This window comes from Taudactylus pleione, unplaced genomic scaffold (assembly GCF_031769625.1).
Source record: "Taudactylus pleione unplaced genomic scaffold, aTauple2 ptg000195l, whole genome shotgun sequence".
Taxonomy (NCBI): Eukaryota; Metazoa; Chordata; class Amphibia; order Anura; family Myobatrachidae; genus Taudactylus; species Taudactylus pleione.
This window is the reverse complement of record NW_028284597.1, coordinates 3,236,193-3,260,792: the sequence shown is the minus strand read 5'-3', so window position 1 is coordinate 3,260,792 and position 24,600 is coordinate 3,236,193. Positions and strand designations below refer to the sequence as shown.

At 44.4% G+C, this 24,600-nt stretch overlaps 1 protein-coding gene across 1 annotated transcript in view; it reads left to right on the top strand.

The window, feature by feature from the left end:
- The first annotated feature begins 22,103 nt into the window (after positions 1 to 22,103).
- Positions 22,104 to 24,600, top strand: part of ADAMTS18 (ADAM metallopeptidase with thrombospondin type 1 motif 18) — a 122,766-nt gene continuing 120,269 nt past the window's right edge. The window contains exons 1-2 of the mRNA XM_088476811.1: positions 22,104 to 22,277; positions 22,360 to 22,441. Of these exons, the coding sequence (XP_088332937.1) occupies positions 22,104 to 22,277; positions 22,360 to 22,441 (256 nt within the window). The remainder of the gene's footprint in view (positions 22,278 to 22,359; positions 22,442 to 24,600) is intronic.

The window sequence follows — 24,600 nt, the reverse complement described above, 5'->3', positions numbered from 1 at the left end:
GCGCACACGCAGTGCGGCCGCTGCGCATTGCTTAGGGCTAACTATCGACCCGGTTGCGAGCACATCGGTGCTTGCGACCAGGTCTGAATGAGACCCATAGTTGTTATTATGAGTGAGGAGCCATGCAGGGACTGTGCCTCATGGAGTCATCCCTTTCCTAATAACTTATCATCAAGTCAATCCAATAGATGTGTTTAGGAGCGGTTTGTGACCACAAAGATCAAATGAGAATTTCAATTTGGCCCAACACAAAAGATAGACATCTCAGTGCCTTGTGGGGACAGTTCATGTATTCCGGCCATGTGGTGACTTCTGTGAGTCACATACTGTAACCAGAAGTGAGTATGAGCTTGCAGTTTCACTAATAGCTGGTGGCATAAACACACTTTACCCTCCTTGGCGCACATGGCATAAATCTGCATGGGTACATAATACACATGCACACTCAGTTCTGACGTGCGCAGGGCAAATTTGCACAATTTATGGTCCAACAACTGTTGTCATTCTCGATCTGACAGAGCCCCTGAACGTATTATTTTGTTCTGATGCCTAGTAAATGTAAAAAAAATTAGCACAGATTTAACACAGTAATTTTGTGGAGCTCGGTAATGCAAAATGGAAGTGTCTTAATTAATCATGGCAAGCATGCTGTAAAAAACATCTTCAGCTTGGCAGGTCAGCTGTTGTATCTTCCAGATGCAATGGAAACAGTTATGAACAGCAGGAATCAATTGTGAATAATGAATATTACAGTGTGCTGTTTCCTTTTGTTCAGGCATCATTGATAACCAACCGACAGCTTTTGTTCTGGGACTTTCACAGTACAGATTTGTATATGACAGAGTAATGTGTTTGGTTATTATAACCCATTAGAACTTTCATTTATACTCTTTAAATGATCACAGTGTTAAAAGGATTATTTGTGTGCCAGGAGACACGGTTAGCATTTTATTAATCTGTCTTTACTAAGCACCAACTATATTCATTATATTTCATACTAGTTGGGATACCCGGCATTGCCTGGGTTGAAGACCGGACCCTGAAGTACACCTGCAACCTTCATTTTTTTACATTGTCCTCACCTACAACCTGGATAACTATGCAAATTAGGGGTAACATGTTAGCAGCTGCGACAGTATCACACTTTCTGCATGCAATACTGCTGGCTGCAACCATGGACGCAGCATTAGATCATCTGCGATCCCTACGACTGGCTGAAAGGCCATGGGGTCACGCAAATTGGCCCCCGCAGATAAGTAAAAGAGGCCAGGAAATTTCCATCAGCCGACAGATATCTTAGCCTCTCCACACCCCTACCAAAGACGGCGACACGGCACTGTTTTGGGAAACAGAGGTTGTCGCCGCCCCCTCCCCGCCTAGAAATGGCAGCAGACTGCCAATCGCTGACTGTCTGCTGCCGGACTGCATACGGGATCACGTACCTGTACTGCACATGAGCAGTACGGGTCAGGCACATGCACATATTCCCGATAATCGGGAATCTGCATGATCCCTGTCACTGCGTCCACAGCTGAATCAACCCCTAAAATCACACTGCAGACCAACATTGAAGACCATGTCTAGCAGGGCTGCCATTGGGGGGAATGGTGTGTATGAAGCCAGCCCCTCAGCCCCAGGACCTGTGTAATTTAAGAGTGTCCCGGTTTTATGGGATTATGTGACAGTGTGTGGTCTGATTGAGTTCAAACGTAGGCAAAAACTTAATCTTGGTCAAACTACAGTACACCACCATGCCAAATTTGGTGGAGCTAAGTACAAAACTCTTGCCGTGCATAAAGGACAAACGGACACACACTTTCTTATTATATAGATAATTTTGTGTACAATGCTAAGTAATTATTATATGTCTGTGTGTTTATGCTATAACTCATAAATGACAGAAATGAGTGTAAAAGGTGTATATTGGTAAATGACTATGCTTATGTGTTAATCGTATAGTAGATTTCCAGTTATCCAAACAAATTGGGTCCAAATGTATAGTAGTTTAGAGATTCAGTTTGTTCTGATAATTGGACAATTAGAGGCGCACACAGTTGCTGGCGCATACGTTTGCGGAGTGGTGATTATATGCAAACCCTAGTTTCACCCAACCCCTTGAACCTGAATGTGCAAGCACTGTAACGGCCATTTTTGGCATCTCTGAATGCTGTAATGCCGCTGGTGATTCTTGACATTCCACCAATGGTGCACCATTGACATTGTGAGCAGTTAGCGGGCACCTCCGAACCATTTCCATAATTTTACAATAAATGTTATTTTCTAATTCACCTTCAAATAAATAATTTCAACAACAAATCAAACAGAAAATAAGGACACAAAACCTTTAACTGTACAGCATAAATAAATATTAAAGTATAACTAAACATTTTTTTTCTTTTCGTAGACCATATTTGGATTTGTATAATCTGAGTTCTCCTGTACAATAAAAGGCTGCTGTAATGTTGATGTGTGATTAATGTATTGTTATTCTGCTTCCTGATGTTTAAAGTTTTAAAACCCCTCTTAGATTGCAAGTTAAGTTTGGCAGTGTCATCCTTATCTTTTATTTCATGTCGTTGTAGATAATTTGTATAATGATCAAGTCAGTGTACGGTGTTAGATAATATGTTGGCACTTTATCAATAAATAATTATGAAAACCCACAATATAATTGGCTTAAAAGTCCATCTAGCACCTCCTCAGAGATCTCCTCCCCTCCATCAGTAGATCATTGGGGTCGGTGACACCTAGAGGTAAATTTATCAAAGTTCGGTTTTGAGTGATTTTACATTCGATTTGCATTCGATTTTAATTTGATTTTGCCTTTGGAGATTTACTGAAGGCAAAATCGAATGTAAAATTGAACATAAAACCAAATTCCAGTTGAATCCCACTCAAAATTGAATATCGTCTAAACATCGGTACTTTTACATAGACCAACATAGAAATCGCTGATTTACTAATATTCGATTTGAAATCGAACACCAACTCAAATTACAAATCGAACATAAAACCCCCAAAATAATAGACCTGTGTCATGCTGGAGATTTTAGCATGAGCAGGTGCAAGTTACACAGAAACATCAGTAAAAAATTACATGGGGTCCCCCCCCCTAAATGCACAACCAGCACAGGGCTTTTCTGCGCTGGCCCTGGTTGTGAAAATACAAGGGGAAAAAGACATAGGGTTCCCTAGCAGCACCAGGCTCAGTGAGCCAGTCCTGGTTTTGGAAATACGGGGGGACAAAATTAGAGGGGGTACCGCCATATTTTCCAAAACCAGCACCTGAATCTTTCTAGCGGGTGTGTAATGCTACAGCCGGGGTACCCTTTCACCGGGTCCCCCGGCCAATTCATTATACCTGACCACTAGTCAGCCCAGGCCGAGGATCCCTATGGAGGGGAGCACCCCCCAAAAAAGGGGTTCTCCCTTCCAAGGGCACCCCATGCCTGGGCTGATAGCCCAAAGCTATCGCCGGCATATGGAAAATACTGGGGACCCCTACTCATTTTGTCGCCTGTATTTCCAAAACCTGCTGCTGGTTGTAGAAAATACTGGGGCACCCTATGTTTTCTCCCCCCTTCCTATTTTCACAACCAGGACCGGCTCAGAAAAGCCAGTGCTGGTTTTGCATTTATACGTGGAACCCACATGTTTGTTTGTTTTTTTACACGGAAGCATGCACGGATCTCACAGATCTGTGCATGTTTCTGTGTAACAGGCACCTGTTCATGTTAAAATTGCCAGCATGAAGCAGGTCTATTATTTGGGGGATTTTAAATTAGATTTTATGTTCGATTTGGACATGGGCATCCAAAATCGAACAAGAAATCACTAGTCAAAATCAAACCACATCGAATTCGATTTAGAAAAGGTTTATAAAATCAAATTTTTGTAAATGTGGTGTTTTGACAGTGATATCTACATTTGATTTGATTCAATTCGATTTCAGGTGAGCTTTATGTTCTATAAAATCGAATGGAAAACCGAACTTTGATAAAAATAGCCCCCAGAGCACCATGTATATCCCTTGCATGTAGTCCCTGAGGCCGTGCCCAGCACTCCTGGAGATGCCGGTTTGCCCCAGAGACTCTCCCTGCACTGCTTGCTCCTCCTCAGTGACTGGGAGCTGGGCGCTACACACTGACACCTGGTGCGGTGTGTACCCTCAGGCTCCTAGTGATGCCACTGCCACTTACCATGCACTGAAAAACAATGAAAGTCAATGAAGACATGTGCACGCTCTCTGTGTACAACCCTCTCCTCCCGCAGCACTCACTGCCATGTCTACTGCAAACAAGCCCACACAGCCACACTATCACCCAGATACCTAACTATGAACAGAAATGAGAGATAAGGAGAAAAATGGGGAGCGTCATTATGTGGGTTTGTTTAGGAAAAAAAATGAGAAAATGTGACTTTACACCAGAAGCAGAGCGAGACCAATGGGAGGGCTAGTATTGTGGGTGGCAAGTATTTGTGTAACAGTGTACAGCTACTGACAGGTGTCTCTGTGTCCCAAGTAGGTTTGTGCAGTTTGCAGATACGTGAACATGCCCTTACTGTACTCAGTCTGTATCATACTTGTCTACTCTCCTGGAACGGCTGGTAGACTCCTGAATTTCATGTGCTGCTCCTGGGCACACAGAAAGGCATTAGAGCCTCCTGGAGGCCGCAGTGTACCCTGCCGCGTCCACCCGGCTATGCCCACTCTCCAAGTAAACTGGGCGGTCTGGGGTTGTGATAATGTGATTCATGCTGAATTGTGTCATTGTAGCCACACCCCCACTTTACAATGCCGGTAATCTCGGGGGATGGGCTACGACGATGTGATTGTGCCATCACATCCCCCGCACAGCCCCCATTGCCGCGCCAATCCTAAACCTGCGTGCACCCCTGCTGTGCCACTCTAGCTGCTCCCTCCTGGAGTAAGTTAAAGTCAGTAAGTTAGAAAAAAAATCTTTGAGATACAAAAAATGTTCAGCATTCTATTACCTAGGCAAAATAATGCACTGGGGCCCCTACGCACCCATTCATGGGAATAAAAATTTAAACGGTCAATAAAATTAAACCTTTACATTTATTGGTACTTTCAACAAAATCAATGTTTAAACATATAAAACCCCTGCAAAGCGAGGATTACGGACTCCACATCTTTCTGCTCTTCTCCAGCTAGCAGTGCAGCTCCTCATCTGCACTGCGGCTGTGATTAAAGTATTGGGGAGCCTAGGCGGATGAAGGCCCCTAGAATCATGGGGCCCTGGGCAGCTGCCCAGTGTGACCATACGTTAAGATGACCCTGATGTTTACAAGATGTGGGCATTGTGCCTTATACACATTTAGCTTTTGGTAAGAAAATAAAATATATTTGCCTATTAAAAGATATTTTTTTGCACTGTGCATTGAAGAAAATGAGTGTGCAAAGCCAGTAATCCTGGTTAGGCAGATTAAAGATGTTATTATATTCTGGCAAATTCACACAACTTGTGTATGTCTCTCCACTGTGGGTATTTCTAGTGCACATAGTCTTTAGAATCACATAAACAGTTATGGATTGTCTCCTCACCACAGGCTAGACATGGGTAGAATGGATTTATGAATATAAAAGGCTTCCTCACCAATATAACCAGTAGATGTCTCTGTTATCTGTGCCAATCCATTACTATTTTGTTAATGGCAATCATCAACCTCCCCAGTGAGTCAGATCCTCCAGATGAATAGAAGTAATGTATTTACTGTATATGAATGGTTCCACAACTAGAGACTTACTGTATAAGGCTCATATGAAATTTGTATAGTTCTATTATGAATACATTACATCAGTGTAGGTTTATAGGAATCTTCACCTAAGGCTACTAATTATTAGGGGTGAGCGGGTTCGGATTTCTGAAATCCGAACCCCCCCGAGCCCCCCCGATCCGAGTCCGATCCGAGTCAGGCTCGACTTTTCCCGCCTGACTCGGATCTGACATCGAGGCAAAACGTCATCATCCCGCCTTCCGAGTCTCGCGGGTTTTGGATCCTATATAAGGTACCCACGTCGGCACCATTTTCTCACTCGGCTGTGGACAGTGAAGAGGGAGGGTGGGAGTTAGTGCTGTGTAGTGTAGTGTAGTGTAGTGCTGCTGTTGTCCACTACTTCAAAGTCCATAGGGGCTGGCTGTGTTGTGCTGTGCTGCTGTTGTTAATAGGGGCTGTGTCCACTACTTCAAAGTCCATAGGGGCTGGCTGGACTGTGTTGTGCAGTCAGTTCTCCATAGGGGCTGTGTCCACTCCAAAGTCCTGTGCAGTGTCCCAGTCCTAAAGGGGTGCTGTAGTGTTGTCCAGGGGGTGCTCTGTCCATCAGGGGTGCTCCCCCCAAGTGCTAAAAAAATAATATATTTTCTGTGTTTGTGAATTGTGTGCGCAGTAGCCGCACGTGCATCAACAAAGTAGTGCCAAGCGTGCGCCTGTGTCATAAGTAAAGGGCCGGCTGGCTTGACCGTTAAAGGGTGCTGTAACCCCCGAAAGTACACTCCAGTCCAAACCAAAAAAAAATTATTTTCTGTGTTTGTGAATTGTGTGCGCAGTAGCCGCACGTGCATCAACAAAGTAGTGCCAAGCGTGCGCCTGTGTCATAAGTAAAGGGCCGGCTGGCTTGATCGTTAAGGGTGCTGTAACCCCCGAAAGTACACTCCAGTCCAAACCAAAAAAAAAATTATTTTCTGTGTTTGTGAATTGTGTGCGCAGTAGCCGCACGTGCATCAACAAAGTAGTGCCAAACGTGCGCCTGTGTCATAAGTAAAGGGCCGGCTGGCTTGACCGTTAAGGGTGCTGTAACCCCCGAAAGTACACTCCAGTCCAAACCCAAAAAAAAATTATTTTCTGTGTTTGTGAATTGTGTGCGCAGTAGCCGCACGTGCATCAACAAAGTAGTGCCAAACGTGCGCCTGTGTCATAAGTAAAGGGCCGGCTGGCTTGACCGTTAAGGGTGCTGTAACCCCCGAAAGTACACTCCAGTCCAAACCCAAAAAAAAATTATTTTCTGTGTTTGTGAATTGTGTGCGCAGTAGCCGCACGTGCATCAACAAAGTAGTGCCAAGCGTGCGCCTGTGTCATAAGTAAAGGGCCGGCTGGCTTGACCGTTAAGGGTGCTGTAACCCCCGAAAGTACACTCCAGTCCAAACCAAAAAAAAAATTATTTTCTGTGTTTGTGAATTGTGTGCGCAGTAGCCGCACGTGCATCAACAAAGTAGTGCCAAGCGTGCGCCTGTGTCATAAGTAAAGGGCCGGCTGGCTTGACCGTTAAGGGTGCTGTAACCCCCGAAAGTACACTCCAGTCCAAACCTAAAAAAAAATTATTTTCTGTGTTTGTGAATTGTGTGCGCAGTAGCCGCATGTGCATCAACAAAGTAGTGCCAAGCGTGCGCCTGTGTCATAAGTAAAGGGCCAGCTGGCTTGACCGTTAAAGGGTGCTGTAACCCCCGAAAGTACACTCCAGTCCAAACCAAAAAAAAATTATTTTCTGTGTTTGTGAATTGTGTGCGCAGTAGCCGCACGTGCATCAACAAAGTAGTGCCAAGCGTGCGCCTGTGTCATAAGTAAAGGGCCGGCTGGCTTGACCGTTAAGGGTGCTGTAACCCCTGAAAGTACACTCCAGTCCAAACCTAAAAAAAAATTATTTTCTGTGTTTGTGAATTGTGTGCGCAGTAGCCGCACGTGCATCAACAAAGTAGTGCCAAGCGTGCGCCTGTGTCATAAGTAAAGGGCCGGCTGGCTTGACCGTTAAGGGTGCTGTAACCCCCGAAAGTACACTCCAGTCCAAACCAAAAAAAAATTATTTTCTGTGTTTGTGAATTGTGTGCGCAGTAGCCGCACGTGCATCAACAAAGTAGTGCCAAGCGTGCGCCTGTGTCATAAGTAAAGGGCCGGCTGGCTTGACCGTTAAGGGTGCTGTAACCCCCGAAAGTACACTCCAGTCCAAACCTAAAAAAAAATTATTTTCTGTGTTTGTGAATTGTGTGCGCAGTAGCCGCACGTGCATCAACAAAGTAGTGCCAAGCGTGCGCCTGTGTCATAAGTAAAGGGCCGGCTGGCTTGACCGTTAAAGGGTGCTGTAACCTCCGAAAGTACACTCCAGTCCAAACCAAAAAAAAATTATTTTCTGTGTTTGTGAATTGTGTGCGCAGTAGCCGCACGTGCATCAACAAAGTAGTGCCAAGCGTGCGCCTGTGTCATAAGTAAAGGGCCGGCTGGCTTGACCGTTAAGGGTGCTGTAACCCCCGAAAGTACACTCCAGTCCAAACCTAAAAAAAAATTATTTTCTGTGTTTGTGAATTGTGTGCGCAGTAGCCGCACGTGCATCAACAAAGTAGTGCCAAGAGTGCGCCTGTGTCATAAGTAAAGGGCCGGCTGGCTTGACCGTTAAAGGGTGCTGTAACCCCCGAAAGTACACTCCAGTCCAAACCAAAAAAAAATTATTTTCTGTGTTTGTGAATTGTGTGCGCAGTAGCCGCACGTGCATCAACAAAGTAGTGCCAAGCGTGCGCCTGTGTCATAAGTAAAGGGCCGGCTGGCTTGACCGTTAAAGGGTGCTGTAACCCCCGAAAGTACACTCCAGTCCAAACCAAAAAAAAATTATTTTCTGTGTTTGTGAATTGTGTGCGCAGTAGCCGCACGTGCATCAACAAAGTAGTGCCAAGCGTGCGCCTGTGTCATAAGTAAAGGGCCGGCTGGCTTGACCGTTAAAGGGTGCTGTAACCCCCGAAAGTACACTCCAGTCCAAACCAAAAAAAAATTATTTTCTGTGTTTGTGAATTGTGTGCGCAGTAGCCGCACGTGCATCAACAAAGTAGTGCCAAGCGTGCGCCTGTGTCATAAGTAAAGGGCCGGCTGGCTTGACCGTTAAAGGGTGCTGTAACCCCCGAAAGTACACTCCAGTCCAAACCTAAAAAAAAATTATTTTCTGTGTTTGTGAATTGTGTGCGCAGTAGCCGCACGTGCATCAACAAAGTAGTGCCAAGCGTGCGCCTGTGTCATAAGTAAAGGGCCGGCTGGCTTGACCGTTAAAGGGTGCTGTAACCCCCGAAAGTACACTCCAGTCCAAACCAAAAAAAAATTATTTTCTGTGTTTGTGAATTGTGTGCGCAGTAGCCGCACGTGCATCAACAAAGTAGTGCCAAGCGTGCGCCTGTGTCATAAGTAAAGGGCCGGCTGGCTTGACCGTTAAAGGGTGCTGTAACCCCCGAAAGTACACTCCAGTCCAAACCAAAAAAAAATTATTTTCTGTGTTTGTGAATTGTGTGCGCAGTAGCCGCACGTGCATCAACAAAGTAGTGCCAAGCGTGCGCCTGTGTCATAAGTAAAGGGCCGGCTGGCTTGACCGTTAAAGGGTGCTGTAACCCCCAAAGTACACTCCAGTCCAAACCAAAAAAAAATTATTTTCTGTGTTTGTGAATTGTGTGCGCAGTAGCCGCACGTGCATCAACAAAGTAGTGCCAAGAGTGCGCCTGTGTCATAAGTAAAGGGCCGGCTGGCTTGACCGTTAAAGGGTGCTGTAACCCACAAAGTACACTCCAGTCCAAACCAAAAAAAAAATTATTTTCTGTGTTTAGCCGCACGTATATATCAAATCGATATAACATAAATGGAGGACCAAACTTTCTCCGATAAAAATAAAATAGAGAAAGATCAAGAACCACTTCCTCCTAGTGCTGAAGCTGCTGCCACTAGTCATGACATAGACGATAACATGCCATCAACGTCGTCTGCCAAGGCCGATGCCCAATGTCATAGTAGAGGGCACATACAATCCCAAATGGCAAAGTTCAGGAAAATGACCTTGAAAAAGACATTTAAATCAGCTGAAGAGAAACGTAAACTTGCCAATATGCCATTTACGACACGGAGTGGCAAGGAACGGCTAAGGTCGATCCCTAGTATGTTCATGACTAGTGGTTCAGCTTCACATGACGATGGAAGCACTCCTCCCACTAAAAAAATCAAAAGAGTTAAGCTGGCAAAAGCACAGCGAAGAACTGTGCTTTCTAAGAAGATATCACAAATCCCCAAGGAGAGTCCAAGTGTGGTGGTGGTTGCGATGCCTGACCTTCCCAGCACTGGACGGGAAGAGGTGGCTCTTTCCACCATTTGCACGCCCCCTGCAAGTGCTGAAAGGAGCACCCACAGTCCACTTGCTGATATGCAAATTGAAGATGTCACTGTTGAAGTACAACAGGATGAGGATACTGGTGTAGCTGGCGCTGAGGAGGAAGTTGGCGAGGAGGATTCTGATGGTGATGTGGTTTGTTTAAATCAGGCTCCGGGGGAGACAGTTGTTGTCCGTGGGATGAAAAAGCCCATCACGGTCATGCCTGGGCAGAAGACCAAACATTCCACCTCTTTGGTCTGGCAATATTTCTATCCAAATCCGGACAACAACTGTCTTGCCATATGTACCATATGTAAAGGTGAAATAAGTAGGGGTAGGGACGTCAACCACCTAGGAACATCCTCCCTTATACGGCACCTGCAGCGCGTTCATAAAAAGTTACTGTCAAGTTCAGAAACTTTGGCTCAGACCGTAAGCAGTCCAGGGACACCTAAATCCCGTTGTCCTGTTGTATCCAAGCGCCTGCAAACCACACCGTCAACTCCCTCCTCGTCAATTTCCTCCTTAGTCAGGATCGGAAGTAGTCCTGCAGGCCATATCACTGGCATGACTGACTCTCCTATCCGGGATTCCTCCGGAGGATCCTGCATTGCTACGCCTACTGCTGCCGCTGCTGCTGTTGCTGCTGCTGCTGGGAGTCGTTCATCATCCCAGAGAGGAAGTAGGAACACCACTACTTTTACTAAACAATTGACCCTCCAACAGTCCTTAGCGAGGAGGATGAAGTACGACAGCAGTCATCCTGAAGCAAAACGTATAACTGAGGCCTTGACTGCTATGTTGGTGTTAGACGTGCGTCCGGTATCCGCCATTAGTGCAGTGGGATTTAGACAATTGATGGAGGTAGTGTGTCCCCGGTTCCAAATCCCGTCTAGATTCCACTTCACTAGGCAGGCGATACCGAGACTGTACAGAAACGTCAGAAAAAGTGTCCTCAGTGTCCTGAAAAATGCCGTTGTACACAATGTCCACTTAACCACGGACATGTGGACAAGTGGAACAGGGCAGACTAAGGACTATATGACTGTGACAGCCCACTGGGTAGATGTATCACCTTACGCAGCAACAGCAGCAGCGTCACCAGTAGCAGCATCTCAGAAACGCCAGCTCGTTACAAGGCAGGCTACGCTGTGTATCACCGGTTTCAGTAAGAGGCACACCGCCGACAACCTCTTAGAGAAACTGAGGGAAATCATCGCCCAGTGGCTTACCCCACTTAGACTCTCCTGGGGATTTGTGATATCTGACAACGCCACCAATATTGTGCGGGCATTACATCTGGGCAAATTCCAGCACGTCCCATGTTTTGCTCACACAATAAACTTGGTGGTGCAGAATTTTCTGAAAAGCGACAGGGGCGTGCAGGAGACGCTTTGGGTGGCCCGAAAAATTTCTGGCCACTTTCGCCATTCAGCGACTGCGTGCCGAAGACTGGAGCGCCAGCAAACACTCTTGAACCTGCCCCGCCATCACCTGAAGCAAGAGGTTGTGACGCGGTGGAACTCAACCCTCTATATGCTTCAGAGGATGGAGGAGCAGCAAAAGGCCATACAAGCCTATACATCCACCTATGACATAGGCAAAGGAGGGGGTATGCACCTGACTCAAGCGCAGTGGAGAATGATTTCCGTGTTGTGCAAGGTTCGTGAAGTCAGTTCAGACACTGCCAGCTTGAGTCAGGTCATTCCCCTCATCAGGCTTTTGCAGAAGCAGCTGGAGAAAGTGAAGGAGGAGCTAAGACGGAGCGATTCCGCTCGGCATGTGGGACTTGTGGATGAAGCCCTTCATTCGCTTTGCCAGGATTCCAGGGTGGTCAATCTGTTGAAATCAGACCACTACATTTTGGCCACCGTGCTCGATCCTAGGTTTAAAGCCTATGTGGTGTCTCTCTTTCCGGCCGACACAAGCCTGCAGAGGTGCAAAGACCTGCTGGTGAACACACTGTCAGCTGAAGCGGAACGTGACACGTCAACGGCTCCTTCTTCATTTTCTCCCGCAACTGGGGCTGCCAGGAAAAAACTTAGGTATCCTAAGCAACCCGCTGGCGGTGATGCAGGGCAGGCAGGACCAAGTTTGGACATCTGGTCCGGACTGAAGGACCTGGCAACAATTTCTGACATGTCTACTGTCACTGCATATGATACTGTCACCATTGACAGAATGGTGGAGGATTACATCGGTGACAGCATCCAAGTAGGCATGTCAGACAGTCCATACCTGTACTGGCAGGAAAAAGAGGCAATTTGGAGGCCCCTGTACAAACTGGCTCTATTTTACCTGAGTTGCCCCCCCTCCAGTGTGTACTCCGAAAGAGTGTTTAGTGCAGCCGGGAACCTTGTCAGCGAAAGGCGTAGGAGGTTGCTTCCACAGAATGTGGAGAAGATGATGTTCATCAAAATGAATTATCAGCTCTTCCAGGGAGACCAGCCTCCAGAACGTACAGAGGGACCTGTGGTGGTGGATTCAAGTGGGGACGAGTTAATACTTTGTGAGGATGAGGATGTACACACTGAAGAGGGTGAGGAATCGGTGGATGAGGAGGATGAGGATGACATCTTGCCTCCGTAGAGCCAGTTTGTGCAGGGACACATTAATTGCCAGCTTGTTTTGTGGGGGCCCAAACGAACCAATCATTTCAGCCACAGTTGTGTGGCAGACCCTGGCGCTGAAATGATTGATTTGTTAAAGTGTGCATGTCCTGTTTATACAACATAAGGGTGGGTGGGAGGGCCCAAGGACAATTCCATCTTGCACCTCTTTTTTTCTTTGCATTATGTACAGTTTGGGGCCTAGTTTTTCTAACTGCCATCCTGTCTGCCACTGCAGTGTCACTCCTAGATGGGTCACGTGTTTGTGCCGCCCACTCGTGTCGCTTAGCATAGTCATCCAGCTACCTCGGTGCAACCTTTTGGACATAAAAACACTATTGTGAGGTGTGAGGTGTTCAGAATAGACTGGAAATGAGTGGAAATTAAGGTTATTGAGGTTAATAATAGCATAGGAGCAGAAAAACCTACAAATTCTGTGATTTTAGCTGTTTTTATGCTTTTTTTCAAAAAAATACAGATCCAAAACACAAAACCCAGAACCCAAAACACGGAAGGGTGGTTTTGGCAAAACCAATCCAGATCCAAAACACGAAGAAAGATCCAGATCCAAAACCAAAACACAAAACACGAAAAGTGGCCGGTGCACACCCCTACTAATTATACTGTTAATGGAACCCACTAAATGTAAGCTATGAATGGAATAAAATGTAGATGCATAATTTTGGCACAGAGAGGGAATTTATAAATTTCTTAAACAAAGTGTAAAACTCTATCAAATTATCATAGCAAGGAAGAGACAAGTGCAGCACATTTTATTAGGGTGTGCACCCAAAGAGGGATACTCTGTGCCTCGGCGTGCTGCTGGAGGGGTGTATCTAACATTACCATGGGGGCCGTTTCTAGCACAATATTCATGTAATCGATTCCCAGACTCTTCATGTCCTCCCAATATCCCCCCCTATCATGTCCCACCTATTCTCTCATCATATCATCTAATCCCATTAATCCCCCCAATTACCTATGAACTGGTCAGAGGGCTTCTGCTATCATCTCCAGCTTTCTTCTGCTGATCACGCTGTGCTACATCCTACTCAGGGAAGAAGGGAACATCACATTCCCTTCCTCTCTGAGCTGATATGAACTTTGTAACAGCATATCATGCCACTCAGTAATGTCCTAATACCTAATCTACCATACAGAAGTGTCCCCAGTTCATACATTATTATGGCACATAACAGTTCCCCCCAGTTCACATGTCAAACAGAATTGCCCCCAGTTCATATTATGTGAAACAGAAGTGCCCCCAGTTCATATTATGTGAAACAGAAGTGCCCCCAGATCACATTATGTCAAACAGAAGTGCCCCCAGTTCATATTATGTCAAACAGAAGTCCCCCCAGTTCATATTATGTCAAACAGAAAGTGCCCCCAGTTCATATTATGTGAAACAGAAGTCCCCCCAGTTTATATTATGTCAAACAGAAGTGCCCCCAGTTCATTTTATGTCAAACAGAAGTTCCCCTAGTTCATATTATGTCAAACAGAAAGTGCCAGCAGTTTATATTATGTGAAACAGAAGTCCCCCCAGTTTATATTATGTCAAACAGAAGTGCCCCCAGTTCATTTTATGTCAAACAGAAGTTCCCCTAGTTCATATTATGTCAAACAGAAAGTGCCCCCAGTTCATATTGCATCAAACAGAAGTGCCCCAAGTTCATATTATGTCAAACAGAAGTGTCCCTAGTTCATATTATGTCAAACAGAAGTGCCCCAGTTCATATTATGTAAAATAAAAGTGACACCAGTTCATATTATGTCAAATAGAAGTGCCCCCAGTTCATATTATGTTAAATAGAAGTGACTCCAATTCATATTATGTCAAATAGAAGTGACTCCAGTTCACATTATTCCAAACAGTAGTGCCTGCAGCTTGGTGTATTTTATATATTACATGTTAAGTGCTCAGTACTGCTTCATCCTCAGCTTCTCTGTAGGTGGAGATAATCAGAATACAAACTGAAGGGGAGGGCGACGCTATGTCTTGTGTGTCACTGACAGGCTCTGCCAGCTCATCTGATAAGCACAGAGGCGACGTTAGGGTGTAAGTGTGACTGAGCATACCTGACACAGCCTGTTTGCACATCCAGGCTATCTTCTATTTCAGGCTCTGTGTTCATGGTCATAGGGCCACCCATGATCAGCTGCCTTGTTTTCAATAGATTAGTGTTGTGAGACTTGTCACAGCGCTGGTCACACAGAAAGCACTGCATGTGCTATCTCATATAACCTATGTGTCCAACATAACTTTTTTTATTGTTTTCCCTTAATTTTAAGACTGGGTTATTTTAATTGAATATTGTTTTAATATGCAAGCTAACAGCAGTGTAAGGCCAATTGCTGCCAGGCCCAACGCTACCATTAGGCAGTTGCCTAGGATACTAGATTAGGGGGTGCCCCAGAGTGGGTCTCTCCCACCCCCCTTCCCAAGCAGGAAGATCTCGCCAGTTAATTGATCAGGCTGGCATCCGGAGAAGTCAACTAATTGAGGCCGGTACTGACAGCTATAGTGAGTACAGGGCAGAGGAGAAGAGGTGCTCCCTTCCCTCCCACTGCACAGTATTTGCCTCAGTCACATGACACACTGTCAGATTGCATGGGGTGCCCTCCTGTGTAGCCATGATGATGGAGAAGCAGGTAATTAGAAGGACCAATAAAAACACTGGTGGGCATAGGGACATTGGAGGGAAAATCTGTTAGGCAGAGTTAATGTAAAATAAAGGCTGGTGGCAAGAGGGGCATCTGAGAAAAAAAGCTGGGGGCAGGGGGCATGTATGATAAAAACTGGTTGGCAGTAGGGAGCACTTGGGAGAAAATCTAGTGGGCAGGTGGTGGCATGTGAAAGAAATCCTAACAGGCAAACAGTGGAAATCAGTGGCAGCTCCAGAGGTGGGGCTGCAACACCCTCAAACACTTCAAATGATCATTCTCTATTAGTGGCGTCACTAGGGTATTTGGATCCCAGGGCAAGATGAAAAATGGAGCATCCAAACCCCCCCCCCCCCGGTGTGCGTGCAGAAAAAAATGGGCGTGGCCAATGAAAAAATGGGGACATGTCAACATGACACACCACCATTTCTAGTCACTCTGGAAACATTCCTTACCATTCCATATGCACCTTCATGCCCCCAGTAGTATATCCCCTTATGCAGTGCCCCCTATTGCAGTGCCCATTATGCGATGCCCCTAGTAGTAGTGCCCCTCATGCAATATCCCCAGTAGCAGTGCCCCAGTAGTAGTGCCAATTATGCAGTGCCCCCAGTAGTAGTGCCCCTTATGCAGGGCCTCCAATAGTAGTGCCCCTTATGCAATGCTCACTGTTGTAGTACATATTATACAGTGCCCCTTATGCAGTACCCACAGTACAGTCCAATATATAGTGCCCCTTATATAGTGACCCTTATATAGTGCCCCTTATACAGTGACCCTTATATAGTGCCCCCAGTAGTACCCCTTATGCAGTGCCCCATATGCAGTCCCCAGTAGTGCCCCTTATATAGTTCTCCCAGTAGTGCCCCGATACGGTGCCCCCAGTAGTGCCCCTTATATAGTGCCCCCTATGCATTGCCAATTTTACAGTGCCCACAGTAGTGCCCCTTATATAGTGCTCCCTGTAGTCCCCCTTATGTAGTGCTTCCAGTAGTGGCCCTGTGCCCCTTATGCGTCCTCCTAGTAGTACCAAATATATTGTGCCCCTTATACACTACCCCCAGTAGTGCCCCCAGTAATGCCCAATATATAGTGCCCCCTATGCCGTGCTAATTATACAGTGCCCCTTATATTATGCCTCATATGCCTTTCACACATAAAACATAGACACACAGACAGACCAATACTCTTACCTGAATCCCCGCTCCTGCCGTGCCCACCCGCCACTGTCCGCTGCACGGCTTCCGTTCCGCTCGGTAGTGGGCACTATAGGAGAGACGTCATGACGTCTCTCGATTCAACCAGTGCGGGAGCCGTAAGGCTCCTGCCTGGCTGTGGCACTGGGTGCAGCAGCGTATAAGAGTCTGCCTGGCTGCAGTGCTAAAACAAACACATCACCTTTGTTGGTGTGTTTGTTTCAGTCTGCAGTGTCGTGGACTGCATGTGCCTCGCTCGACCCCCCCACGTTACGCAACTGTTCTCCATGCAGACTGTGCCCATATACATTATACCCCGCTGTGGCCACATATATTATACCAAGTAGTTTTTACACTTTGTTAGGTATAGGCAATAAGCACAGTGTGGTGATCTTCACACTGTGCTGTCAGATGTCTCTTCGGTTTCCTATGGTCTAGTCTTTACCTGACTGTCATCTCCACATCCTGCTGCCAGTAAGCTTTAAGTAATGAGAGGGGGAGATGAGGCTATTTGGGGAAGGAATACAGGGCCTGATTCAGAGCCGAACGCTCTGACCAGAGCGCTCGCTCTGAATCAGGGCCCTCCTCCCTCAACTTGGAGCAGCCTCATGGACGCTCGCATAGCTATGGGTTACCACCCACAGCTATAGCGAGCGTCCATGATGATGGTCGCGATGGTCAAGACCATCGCGACCATCGGGCTTGCGACGAGACCCTGTGGTAGGGTCTCGGTGACCGCAAGCCCTGGAGTGATTTTGGCTCTATCAGAGCCAAAATCACTCCCACTGACATCACTAGTGATGTCAGTGGGGCCAGACTCAGACGGTAGGCGTTCCCATGGGAACGCCTCCGTCTGGCAGCCACGCCCCCGGCACGCCCACCAAAGGGGGCGTGCTGTCAGTCACCATCGACAGCACGCCCCCTTTGGTGCGAGACCCATAACGACGGCTTGGCCGTTGTTAGTCGGGTCTCGCGCATGCGCGCGACGGAGCTCCCTCCATCGTGCGCATATGCAATTTGGCTTGATCGACCCGCTTGCGAGCGTCCTGCGCTCGCGAGCGGGTCTGAATCAGCCCCACAGTTCTCAGTAGACAGAAAGTAAAGAATAAGGTATCCACTGTATAACTATTGCTATGTTCCCTTGTTTTGTTATACTGTTAGTATTACGTAAGATATTGAAAACTATGCTGTAGGAATATTATAAGAAGCACGTTACGTCATTAATGTATTACATACAATTTAAGATTAAGAATACAGTATATACAGAAGTAATGCTGTTAAATAGTATTTGTTAATTGTTTCTGCTTGTAAACTGGTATTTCCATTGTTTCAATAGTGTTTCTGTATTAATTTCAATGTATGTACGGTAAGTTTTACAGCAGAAAAAAGGGGGAGAAGCAGGTGCACACTATAAGCACTAATGAGCAAAATATTTATAATAAACTCAATTAACATGGTTTTTTAAGTAAAGTTTCTTAGTTCATGTTTGGCCAAAGATGTCTGCCCACCTACCACGTCACGGTGAACCTCATAAGGTGGGTACCTAACATCCCTAATACTGACACATTAAATAATTTATCTAGGACTTAAGGACTGTTTGAAGTTTTGTAAAGTGGATAGTTTTACATTCTGCCAATAGTAAACAAAGTTGAATACACAGTATGTACCTTTAATCGTTTTAAAGTCTTATTTGATGAATCGGGTAAGGTTAATCATTAATTGATTTGTTAATTATAACAGAAACAGTTAGTTACTTACTGTTGTGATTTTTTTCTGACTTATTTCATATTAAATTATTATGGGAATTATTTCTGGTGGAATGTATTGTTGATCATGTGTTGTGCTGTTGTAGCATGTCTGCATGTGGGATGTGACATTGGAAGGCCGACCCGGGACTAAAGATAGGCATCAAAATCCCAACACCTATCTTTAGCCCAACGACGAAATCCTGACGGCCAGCATCTTGAAAGAAGGTAAGCAGGGATTGTTAACTCTTAGCTGGACGGGGGGGGGGAGGGTTAGGTTTAGGCACCCCCGTGGGGGAGTTTAGGGTTAGGCATCCCCCGGGAGGGTTAGGTTTAGGGTGCGGGGAGGGGGAGTTAGGGTTAGGCACCAGTGGGGGATGGTTAGGGTTATACACCCCCCAGGGAGGTAAGGGTTAGGCACCACCAAGTAAGTGTTAGGGTTAGGGGGGGATAGGGGAGGGTTAAGGTACTTACGTGACCCTGTCGGGATATGTCTTTATCAGGCTTCCGGGATCAGTATGAGAACCGGCGGCTATTCAGCAGTCGGTATTTCATACTGATTCCCTGCATGTAACATACCCCCCAATCAGTCCTGATTTTTGCATACAAATAGGGTTGGGATTTGCAGTTTTGTGTTGTGGTTCTGTTATCATTATGGTAGGTGGTTGGGTTGAGACATGGATGGTTTACTTGCCGTTATGACTTTTTTTTTTCCAAGATCCCACCTTCCCGGATTATTTTAAGGTATGATATAAGCATAGGTTTACCAGTTAGTTATTGTAACTTTGAACCAACAAACATATGATGGTAAATATTTGTTTAAGTGCCACGGCAGCCTTTATAGGAAACTAAACTTCAAATTAATTATATACTTTTACAATTTAATGAGGTTCTTTGCACTTTAATGCTTTAAGAATATTATACAGGGTTGATGGGTTTAGTGGGCAAACCAATGTTTGCTGTATGTTATTTTTACATTCAACAAAAGATTATTTTGTGGATTATGCATTTTTTAACTAGTGAGTGTTTAGTTTTGCTTCTTTCTTTTTCAGGCTCGTCACGTTAGGGGTTTCAACTCCTATTGTGCTACAAGTCCAACCTCACATTTGCAGGGATGGACACTTTTTAAATAAAACCCTAAAAGAAAAACACCAAAAAATTCAAATGTGTTCCAAAAACACTTCAAAAGAGCATATGCATATTTATTGAGATTTAGGTGTTTTTGAATGTTTTTTTAAAAAATGGATATAGTTCATGAATTTACTTTGCTTCATATGGTGGTACATAATAGATAAATGTAATGAAACTTGGTATGAAACGAAAATTAGTTATCCAACTTATATTATAAGCATTCAATTCAATCATCTTTCAACATAAATTGTTGCTTTAAAAGGAAATTACGATCTATTCATAATAATGTACTATACAGAGATTCTGCACAAAGAATGTTATTTCTAAACAGTGATTTATAAAATGATTTCGTTCTACCATGTTGCTTACTTTAATGCGATAAAATTACATATCAGCCACAAGAGCCAATATAACCGAGCCCGCAGGGGGGCAAATTATTTTAGAATATGGTATTTAGATTTACTGAGAAATAACTTTTGAACAAATATCTTGTTAATATGAAAACATTCTTGTTTTGTTCAGCAGCGACAGCTCTACCAAGCAAACATTGCTGCAGCCTTCAGAGATAATGACTTCACCATGAAAGTGCTCCTCAGATTGAGCAGCTGTTATGTTATGCAGCACGTCTGCCTTGGGCAACTAGTCCCAGAGAGCCACCTGGACAGAGCAGTATATACTTTTACTTAGAGGATGTCTGAGCGTGCCCGACCACCTTACCTGGATTATTGGAGCCCCTCCTTCTTTTACAATGGGGTGCCAAATTGCCAATAAAGAACCGACTCCTCCACAAGAACAATTACACAATGGACCAAACAAATGAACCCAACACATTATCTTGTCACTTCACCCCCTCATCATAATTAGACCTGAATGTCCCGGTACCAGAATATCTCACCCCATTATGTCGCCATTTATAATGCCATGTTCGGCTTGTAGATTCCCAGATACCAACTCTCAGCAATATTTGAGTGCAGGAGGAAGCACAAGGTGACACTAGTCTCCTCTGTTGTTTCCTCTACAGTGACTGACATCATGAGAGAGGGTGAACCCTTATTTCACTCACGGTTTCAGTCACTGCGCTATTACAAAAATACTTTCAAGGCTCACAGGTGACTCCTGCAGCTAGCGAGTTTTCTGGGGTGGTAGTGGAATTAAGTTAACAGAAGGGGAGGTAATAAGTAACCTTGTATTTGCTACCCATGGGATTGTGCCACAAGGTTATTACCTCACCTATGAAAGGAACAGATCTGCCAATAGTTAACTGCGATGGGATGGTGTGATTCTTATTATATTGGGGGGACATAATTATTATAAATAAATGTCTAACTGGGCATATTCTTTAATAGCAAGTCCACAACCATAGATAATTGTTAGTAAATTGACCCAGAGCCTCAAATTTTACGAAAAGCATCCTTGCTTGCAGCAAACTTTGGTCTCTTAGGGGTAAATTTACTAAGAATCGTGTTTGCCATCAAACACGATTCACTGAACATCGCCGGACGTTTTGCGCCCCACATCTCAAATTTACCATGTTTGCCTGTCGGTTTTGATGCAATGGTGATCCTCTGCGAATTGTGGTGTGTGTGAATTAAATCCAATTGGTCTTTTTTTCGCAAATGCAGCAATTCTCCTGAAACCGATTCATCTCATAATGGAATCAGTTTCAGGCGATTTGTGGATTTGTGAGTTCAAACGAAAATTAACCAATGCGATTGTAATCCCAATTTGTTTTCACAATTATTCCTATTGCTCCTGGATCCTTTTAATCAGATGGTGCATAATAGCCAGTTTCTGCCATGTATAAATCGCAGACAGTAATGCAGCTTCTTTTGTCTGCTTTTAAAAGCATCATGATTCAGGCTAGACGAATATAAAAACCTTTCCACATCCAAAACACTATTGATTTGGTCATCTATTGATTTTGCGATTTGATAAGCTATTTATATGTGATTTGACAACACAATTCTTAGTAAATCCATGATTTGTATGTGTGCCAATGTTAAGGGTTCGAGGTTTGGTCCGATGGATCATTGTGTCGATTTGGTGTGTTTAGTCGTGTTCGAGGTGCGATTTGGGTGTGAATTTAGTTTGTAAATCCCAGATTTGCAAAATTGCACCAAAATCTCCAAAAAACACCAAACTTCTAAATTTACCCCTTACAGTACTAATGTGTATTAGGGTCCCACTCTTTCCAATCCTATATTCGCACTCACCTATTGGATCATATCATTTGTGCTACTAAATCTCCCTTCCACAGTGTATGGAATTCCCAAAGCATTTTTGGCAGTGGAATAGTTAACTCCAGACTTGATATTTGCTATATTCATCCATAGTGGGAAGAACATGATCATATCACACACTGAATCTATATTCAAATTTTCATGGAATGCACTTGAGTGACACAGGGAGGCGTGAACATGGGAGGGGACAGAGGAGAAATCCTATGCCGGGTTTAGAGTGCATTGTATTATTGGGAATGTTGCTGCATGAAGCTGAGTCTGGGGTTATCCTAAAATGATCAGTGCATTGACTCTTCCTGCACTAAGTCACTCTGGCAATACCTGAGGATATCAGCAAGCACAGGCACTTTCCATGCACTGAATACAAAAATGCCATCTGCTTCAACATGATGAGAATATCCAGTCTATTGCTCTGCATGCCCCTTGGAGCGGATACAGGCTTGCATGTTTTGCAGAAGATGGATTATTTTGTACTCATCCTTTGGACATTACCTGTCACCCTCCTGAAATGCACTTCTATGCCGTTCCTGACAATCCTGTGGATTGGAAGCCTAGACAAGGCAGGTTCACTTTCTGTGCACCTAACATTTACATAGGACTCTCACACATCTGTCACTTACATGCTCTGTTCTTGTCTTCCAGACACTTCAGCTCTACTGCTTTTGCTGTGTGTCATTCGCAGCCTCCTTAGCCAGTGACAGTGGATTTGGAGGAATAAATCAGGGTTTGTATGCTGGATGTTTTTTTTTATTTTTAAACATAACTTTTAGTGTCTGTAAGTCGTTTTTAAAATGTAATTACAAATTTTAAAATGATAATAATTGCATTATTAAAACATTTTTTACCGGTGAAATATTATTAAATGCTGCAGGTGTAAAAATACAGCACGAAAGTTACATGGAAGTAACAAGCAGATTGTCTATTAAGTTTTAAAAATAAATTTTTTTTTTTTAAAATACCGGATTATTTATTAAAACTTTTAAAATTCGTGTTATTAAATAGTTTTCACATAGTTATTTGCAAATGTTTTTTTCCGATTCCATCATACATGTTTCCTTGTTACTCTATATAGGTATTGTTTTTATATTAACTACCTGGTATAATGACAGATTGCAAAAGGATAACACGTGTAGCAAACGCAGTGATTAATATATCTAAGTGCATTAAAAACAAGATATAAAGGGAGCATTTTCTATTGTAACTCTTTAAATAGTTCTATTTTGCTTGTCTGCTAAACTGTATTTTTTTTTCTTGTAGCATGTTTTATACTGTGTTGTGTTTTTTTTTTTGCAGTGTTAATTAAGTTGTAGCTGTCACGGTTAAAGCTTTAGGTTTATATTGTCCACGTGTTAGTAAACCTATTTAAAGGTTTATTCAAAAGAGCTAACAGGATGGCTTCTGTAGAACGCACATAGAGGGAATAAACCCCCCCCCCAAAAAGTTGTGCTTTGGGTAATACAGTGAAGAGAACATGTTTTCTCGTGTAACCCTTTCAGGGCTTTTCATGCCTTCCTTGTGCTGACAGGATTAATTTACTGTCAAGTTTAATGACTAGGCCTCTTGGTGGGGCTGTAAAACCCTGCTCTCTCTGTGATATAATGAATTAATGACAGGTCTAGTGCATACTATGCGCATTGCCTTTCAGTGTTGCTAAGGAATTCCCTTCTCCAGCAGATGTTGCTTCCTGCAGACCCAGTCTGGGAACCTCTGCTATTCATTCCAGCATTTGCCAGAGCCTTGATGTACTGCTCAGAAATTATTACTAGTCACATATTCACTGCTAAAGATGCTACATATCTAGAAGCCACATGTGCCCCCAGTTCTTACACAGCTGTTTTTGCTGCTGACTGATTGGTCGTTACACAGTAAGCAGTCAGTATCTCTCCGCACATTATACAGGGGTAAGCAGCTACCATATGTCAGACAGAGGGTGCTGCAGAAGGGCTAAATTAGGACAACTAGGCTTATACTTAGCACTTTACAGTATATAGGGTTTATGTACCTATTGCCTAGGGTGGCAAAGTCTTGAAACTGACTAAGGGGTCTATAGTGAAACTGAAAAAAAGCACTTTCTCCAGTGTTTTCACCAGAGAACGGTCTTTTCTCAATTTATCTAGCGTAACCCTGGAGAAATCAGTGAGTCTTACCAATTTAGCGCTTCTTACCTCCGTCTCCATTGATCTGAAATAGGCAGAGGCTTAAGGAAACTAATCAAATGATGCAAAGCTTTGCTGGGTAACTCTGATGGAACCTACAGTACAAAGTCAGAAATGCTTTGCTTGAATTATGATCACGTAGAAGCATTTTATTTTGACCCTTCTCCAGCAGTGTTAGTCTGAAGAGCCTGGCAGAGGTGCAGGGTTTTTGCTATGGCTCCAAGAAGCGGTGATACGGATTGTTATTTAGCCCTGAGTATTAATATATAGGGGTCTAGTTACTAGGCAGTGTTAGGAGACAGAGTGAAAAGTGATAAGTAAGTGATAAGGTGCCAGCCAATCAGCTCTCGCCTGCCATCTCACAGGCTGTGTTTGAAAAATGACAGTTGGGAGCTGATTGGCTGGCACCTTATCACTTTCTTATCACTTTTCACTCTGTCTCCTAACACTGCTTAGTAAATAGACCCCATAGACCCCTAAGGGTAGCCTCACAACTGCGTTATCACCCATGAGGCCACAAATTTAAAGTCGATGTGCAGTTGTCTTCTGCCCAGGTGCGCAGGCCTTAGTGAAGATAGAATTGATCTGGCTGCTCAGCCTGGTAACGGAATGGATGATCTTGTAGCATCTGACCACCCTGGTGTTTTTGGATTTGCTGCCTGGGCTCTAGTCACTGGTAACATCAGTTACCAATAACGCTATTTGCATATTAGAATAATGTCCCTAT